The sequence below is a fragment of the Talpa europaea genome (genome assembly GCF_964194135.1).
Source record: "Talpa europaea genome assembly, chromosome: 9".
NCBI classification, from domain to species: Eukaryota; Metazoa; Chordata; class Mammalia; order Eulipotyphla; family Talpidae; genus Talpa; species Talpa europaea.
The window spans coordinates 402,730-409,189 of NC_140076.1; the positions used below are offsets into that span (position 1 = coordinate 402,730).

Genomic DNA, 6,460 nt, shown 5'->3' on the forward strand with positions numbered 1-6,460 from the left:
CCCCGCCCACCCCGCACCGGCCGCCTGAGAGCCTGGGCGGCTATCGCCCCGCCCCAGACGTAGGGGTCGCGCCCAGGCAGGCGAGCAGCATGGGGCCCCTGTGGTCCTCCAGCGGCGTTCGCTCTCCTGTGCCTTGTCTCCTGCTCTGGCGCCTCGAGCTGTGCAAAGGTCCGCAGCGCCGCCCACTCACGGCGGATTCACAGGGCACCGGGACCCCAGAACCGCTGCGCTTCAGGCCTGCACCTTGGCGTCGGAGAGCGAGAGCTGCTGCAGGTGTGTCGGGAAGGCCCAGCCTCCCAGCCACAGGTCAGCGGACAGTCATCTCTGCTCGCCGTCAGCCAGCCGTGTCCTGCCTACACCACTGACCACGCCCGGACTCATGTCCACTCAGTGCAGGGCTCTCCAGGAAGTGCTTGCAAGCAGATGAGCTGGGATGGGCATGGTGTGGCAGGCGCAATGCCAGCGCGGCAGGGGGGCTGGGGTAGAACTCAGGGGCCTCCTCACCCCCGACCCATAAGTCTCCAAACCACTTTAGCCAGAAATTGACTCATTTAGAAATAACTGAAGAAAATCATAGCTTAGTTTCTGGTCCAAAATTTTAGAAAATGAAATGTCTGGAAGCTGCCTGCGACTGTGGGGCTCTGGGAGCAGTGTCCTATGTCCACCCGAGGCCTCGCTGCCATTTCCGTCCAGCGCAGCTGCGAAGCCTGAGTGGCTCTGGTCCTCACAGGCCACCTGACATCCACCACCCGCTGTGACCCCTTCCAGGCTTGTCCCTGGCAGAGCAGGAAAGAGGCTGGGACAGGAGCAGGCCACGTCTCTGCATGAGGGAGGCCCTGAAGGCCCACTGGTAGCTTCAAGGCCTCAGGTGGCTCAGCCTCTTGGCAAACTTTTCAGGTAGAATTTGCTGGGTGTGACCTCAGCTCTGCTCCTCACAGGCCAGGGCCTGCAGGGGGCCACTCTTCCATTGTCCAGTTGACAAACCAAGAACCCAGCGAAACAAAGGATGGTGCACACCAGGAGGGCTGCCTCGGGCTGGCTGGGTCAAGCAGTTTTCCAATAGTCCACTTGGTCCCACAGAAGGGCGTCAGCCAGCCAGGGTGCATCCCGGCCCCAGAGAAGAGCCCAGCCTCGGTGGACCAGTCCTCGAAACCCTGTCAAGGTGCGAGCTGAGGACTAGCGCGAGGAGGATGGAGGCCTTGACCTGACGGGACAGCCGTCCACCTCGGGGGGGCGGGTCTGGCAGGGAGTGCCAGCCCAGTGGGCTGGAGGCTGCGAGGGAGGCCCGCTGGGCTGACATCCCAGAGCCGTTGCTGCCAGTTCCCTTTGTGAAACTCATCATCACTCTAGACACAGCCAACAGGCTCAACGCTCTTCCTACGGCCACTCATAACCCTCTGAGGGAAGGCAGGCGGGGGGAAGGGGCTTTCACACAAGCCACAGGGGCGGTCGGGCACCCCCACACCCAGGACACACTCCAGTGTCTGAGGCTCTAGGTCAGGAAGAGCAGAGGGTCTCGCTGGAGCCCGGCAGGAGCCTCCCCAGGTGGGCCGGCGCTGGCAGCTCTGGGGTGTAGGGGCGCGAGGACATGCGCGTGGACCCTGATGGGGGTGGGATGTGCCTGCGGGCCTTGATGGCTCTTGGGGAGTGGCTCCTGCTGCGCAGCAATCCGACCCTGCTCCCCTTCAGTAGCCCCTAGTGGTGGTTCCCCAGTGGATTCGGGACTGGCAGGCCTGGGTGGTGAGGGGGGTTGTCAAGGTAGGGGTCGACCTCCCCAGGCCAGTGCCCCACAGCCCCCGGAAGCGGATATGTGGGACCCCTGACTTGAGTTTCCTCTGGTTTTGAGGGAAACCCAGGAGGGGAGCAGGGGTCCCCGGGGCTGCTCAGGCTCAGTGGTGCGGTCTGGGGTCTTTGGGCACCAGGGGCTCCAGGTCGCCCTCCGGTGTCTGGCTGCCGGCAGCAGCTAGGCTCTGAATGGCCTGGCGCTGGTGCTGCTTGGCCTTGTTGTAGAGCAGGACGCCGACGGTGACCAGGACGGTGCCGATGGCCGACAGGCTGGTGACTCTGTTGCCAAAGACTATGACGCTGAGCCAGATGGACAAGGCGTGCTTCACGGTGCTGGCCACGCTGCAGCAGAGGCGGTGGGGTCATAGCTGTGGTGCGCACCGCCCTGGGGGCAGCAGGGGCTCCCGGGACTCGCTCCCCAGCTGCCTCCCCCCCGTCCCGGCTTTCTCGCCGGGGAATGTCTACCACACAGAAGCAAGGATGCTCACCAATGGGGGATCCCCCACCCCGCCCCCAGGGCCCTGCGGTGAGCGCTCTGCCCTGCTGCCGCGCCCTTTAACTGGGCATTTCACAGCAACCGGCACAGCCAAGACGTGACACCTTCAGGGCCGGTGGCTGTCAAGGAGGAAACTGGCCTCGGGTGCCCCGGCCCTCCCTGCCCCAGAGGGGACACAGCGGCGGGGCGGGGCGGGCTGCGGTGGGGGGGACACAAGCTGACTCGCCACGGCCTATTTTTGCGCGTTTTGCCCTTTCCCAAGCTGTCGACAGTGACTAGGCACTGTTGCTTGAAGAAGAAAACCCCCCCAAAAAAAAAAAAAATTATTTTATAAAAAGTGGGTTTTTTGTCTTTTCTTCAAACCATCACTGACACTGACTGAAAAACAAGGTTTCGGGGAAACTGGGAATCCCCCGTCTGCTAAGAGACATGCATGACAGCACCACAGCCCCCGCGGAGCCTCGGGCTTAGGTGCGCTGCAGTGGCATGAGAGCAGGGCCCCTGGTGGCACCCCCCTCGGTGGCAGAGCACAAGGCCCGTCGCCGCAGGACTGTGCCAGACAGAGACGCCCACGCCCACGTCTCCAACAGCACAGACTACGGGGAGGTGGGCGTCTCCCCGAACACCCAGACGGGAGGTCTGCTCTGCAGGCGGCGGGTCGCCCTGGGCCAGAGCGGGCTCACCTGAAGGTCACCGGGGAGATCTTCCCCATGAGGGCATAGGCCGTGACGCTCTGCAGGTGGAACAGCACGCCGTCCGCCAGCAGCAGCAGCACCATGTCCTGCGTGTAGTGGAAGCTCCGCCCACTCCTGCCGATGACGGGCAAGTCCTAGGGCAGAGCAGAGCTGGAGCCGTGGCTGCGCAGGCGACTGTTCCGCACCGACGCCTCACCAAGTGGCTGAATGCGGCGGGAGACTCACCATGAAAAAGATCCAGGCGGGGACGAGCATGGCCACGGCCGAGGCGCTGGTGTAGAACTGCAGCTCCACGGCCCTGCAGGACAGACACGCTGACCCTCCCCCGTGGGGTCCTCAGCGTCCCAGACGGGGGCAGGCCCAGGAGTGTGACAGGAGGCCCCACCCAGCTGGGATGGGGGCCTGGCCCCCGGCAGGAAGGAGCTTCCTCCTTCCCAGGCCCAGGAAGGCCTGTCCAGGCCACGGAAGCCGAGCTGGAGGGGGCCCGGCCCGTGGCCGTGTTGGCCCCAAGGGCCCGGGACTTACGAGAACCGGTACTTGTCCCCACTGAGCAGCTTTTTAGAGAAGACGTTCTGTAAACTGGACCAGAAAACAGGACATCACATGCTGATCCTGGCCGCAGTCCCTCCTCCAGGCATCCTGGCTCTGCCCCAAAGTCCCTGCTGTGCACACTCCACCCTCAGGGCCCCTCACTGCAGGCCACCCCAGCGGGAGGCCCAGTGGAGGGGCAGGGACGGCAGTCGGGAGCGCGTGCACGCACGTCAGCACTGGGCTTTGTTTTGATGTGAAACCTTAGTGCAGGTCAGCCAGAAAGGTCCCGGCGGGACGAGCAGCCAGAGCAGTATTTCAGAAGCCCCGGGGGCCCTTCAGGGAAGCCCCAGCTCCGTGGCCCGCTGGAGTCTCGCTAAGGAACTGTCAGAGATTCCGACAGAGACTCGGGTCACAAGACGTTCCCTGCGTTCTGGATCACCAGAACCCGGGCGGGGCTGCTCATGCGTCCAGCCTGTGGCGCCGGCACCAACGGGGAGCCCTGAATGCGGGTGCCCTGCCCTGTGCGCCCCGACTGGTCAGGGGGCCGCCCTAGCCTTAGGCCAGGCATGCCTGAGAGTGGCTCGCTGCTCCCTGGGTGGGAAGAGGGTAACCGCGGCCGCTCTGGGCGGGCGGCAAGAGCACAGCCCTCCGGGCAGCACACGCCACTCACCAGTCCATGATGTTGGTGGACAAGGCCGCGGAGAAGCCCAACACGTTGAAGCTCGCCTCGGTGGCGGTGCAGAGCGCGAGCCCACCCATGACCGGCAGCAGGGACAGGTGCACCAGCAAGCCTGGGGGAGCACAGCGCAGCGCTCAGGGCTCAGGGCTCGCGGCCCTGGGCAGCCAGGCCAGCTCTCAGAGGCCAGCGCCTGCCCGGGGCGGTCAAGGGATGCGCAATAGCCGGAGTCTGCATCATGCCCTCTGCCTGCCAGGCGAGGAGGCTCAGCACCTGCGCATGTCCCGGCGCCCTGGCCCCGCCTGAAAAACGAGGGTACACCATAGCCCCCCGGGCGTCCAAGGAAGGGGAGCTTGAGAAGGAGCGGCTTAGAGGCGTGTCCCTGTGCGGGAGGACCTGCTGGCCATGGCGCCCGGGCTCAGGCCGGACTCCAGCGGCCGCGGGCACAAGCCTTCATGTTCGGTGAAAAGCAAACCAAACTGCTCGTCCCACCACGGGGCACAGCTGCCCAGCACGTGGCCAGCCAGAGGCGGGGGCAGAGGCCACCGGGCCCACACAGCCCGGCCTGCGCCCGGCACACCGTCAGGTGACGGGAAGTGGAAACCGCAGCAAGAGCTGCACGCAGCCATTTCCCCCTCCAGGAAGGAGATGCTGCCCCGTGGGCAACCTCAGGGCCCCCCATGCCCAGAGCCGGTCTTCTTCCCAGGCCCCCCAATATGTGTTTCTCTCGAATCCCATCAAGATCTCGGCTAGAGAAGCGAGTGGCCGCAGCGTCCACCCCTGATGCCCTGGGGCGCTGGGCCGTGGGGAACAAGGGCAGGGAGCGTCGCCAGCGAGTGTGACGGGGCGGGGCCTCCGGGCCGGGCGAGAGTGAGCCCTGCCCACCCAGCTCCCTGACCTTGGGGCACCGAGGGCGCCCGCCCCTCCCTGCCGCCCAGGCCGTGGCAGGTGCAGGGACACCGCAGGGACGCGGGGGCGAGGGGCTCACCGGTGTACTCCCCCAGGATCATCCGGGACATGATCACCGTGAAGATGGGGGCCGAGCTCTTCACGGTCTCAGCAAACGACACTGCCACGTTTTTCAGGCTGACCAGGCCCAGAACCACAGTGGCGAACCTGAAGGCAGCGGGAGCCTCACTTCAGCACCGTGGTGGGCCCCAGGGGCGGGGCACACCCGAGGGCACTTGGCGTCGCAGCACTGGGGGTGTTGTGCTGTTCTAGAGAGAGCCTGGCCAGGTGCCCCCGAGCCCAGCAGGCCCCCTAACCCCCAGGGCTGTTGGCCAGAGACGCTGGGGAGCCAACTCTGACCTCATGAGCCCCACAAACAGCATGGTGGTGACGAAGTTGGGCGGGTAGGAGAGCCGCAGCTTGTGCTGGTACAGACAGCAGGGGACGAAGATCTTGACGCAGCCGATGAGCGTGGTGGACAGCATCTGCACCGCACCTGGGGCGCCGCGCGTGTGACTGCGGGGCCGCCAACCCGGGAAGCGGGGAGGTGCCCTTGCCCCCGCCCCTCTCCCCCCACCCCCGGCACGGCCCTCACCCAGCATGCTGGGCTCCCCCTCCAGCAGGGACAGGATGTACTTGTTGAGGAAGAGGGTGCAGAAGCTGAAGAAGAACCACAGGGTGAGGTAGAGCAGGGCCCGGGAGCTCCACGCGCCCAGGTCCGACTCGATGACCGTGGTCTCGGTGATGGTGACGGCCAGCACGCGCTCCTCGGGCGGGCCCGCAGCCCGCGCCACGGCTGCCTTCTCGCCATGGTGGCTGCAGAGCGAGGCCCAGCCCAGTGGCAGCGTCCCGCGGGGCTTCTCCTCGGGGCTGGGGGCCGGCGCGGCCGACATGCCGAGGCCACGTCCAAGACGTCTTTACCCCTGAGTGGGACCACATGGACCCCGGGCCCCGAGCCAGGGCAGGCGGGAGGCAGCTCAGACGCACAGGCTGGAAGGCAAGCAGAGGACACAGGTGACCCGCGGGCACATTTCACGTCCTTAGGACATTTATGATGTCCACACAGGGGTCAGAGGCCGCCCACCTGCTGGGCAGTCACCTCACTGCTGGCCTGGCCCTGGCACTGCCCACCCGCCCTCTGCCGAACGAAGAGGCTCGGCACCTGAGCATATCCCGGAGCCCCGGCCCCGCCTGAAAAATGAGGGTGCGCCGTAGCCCCGGCACATCCAAGGAAGGGGAGCTCGGCAGAAGGAGCAGCTTAGAGGCGCATCCTTCCTTTTCCTTGACTTCTGCTTCCCCCTCACCTGGGTCCCCTCTGGCTTGCACCCC

At 65.8% G+C, this 6,460-nt stretch overlaps 1 protein-coding gene across 1 annotated transcript; it reads right to left on the bottom strand.

Moving 5' to 3' along the window:
• Positions 1–1,889: 1,889 nt before the first annotated feature.
• On the bottom strand, positions 1,890–6,177 carry SLC35E2B (solute carrier family 35 member E2B; the record flags this gene model as incomplete). Its single annotated transcript, XM_084243698.1, has 8 exons — positions 5,727–6,177; positions 5,492–5,627; positions 5,172–5,299; positions 4,178–4,298; positions 3,502–3,555; positions 3,202–3,274; positions 2,965–3,110; positions 1,890–2,127 (listed from the first exon to the last, which is right to left on the bottom strand). Exons 1-8 carry the CDS (start codon positions 6,022–6,024, stop codon positions 1,890–1,892), a joined length of 1,194 nt encoding a protein of 397 aa, XP_084099824.1. The 5' UTR covers positions 6,025–6,177.
• Between the last annotated feature and the right edge of the window lie 283 nt (positions 6,178–6,460).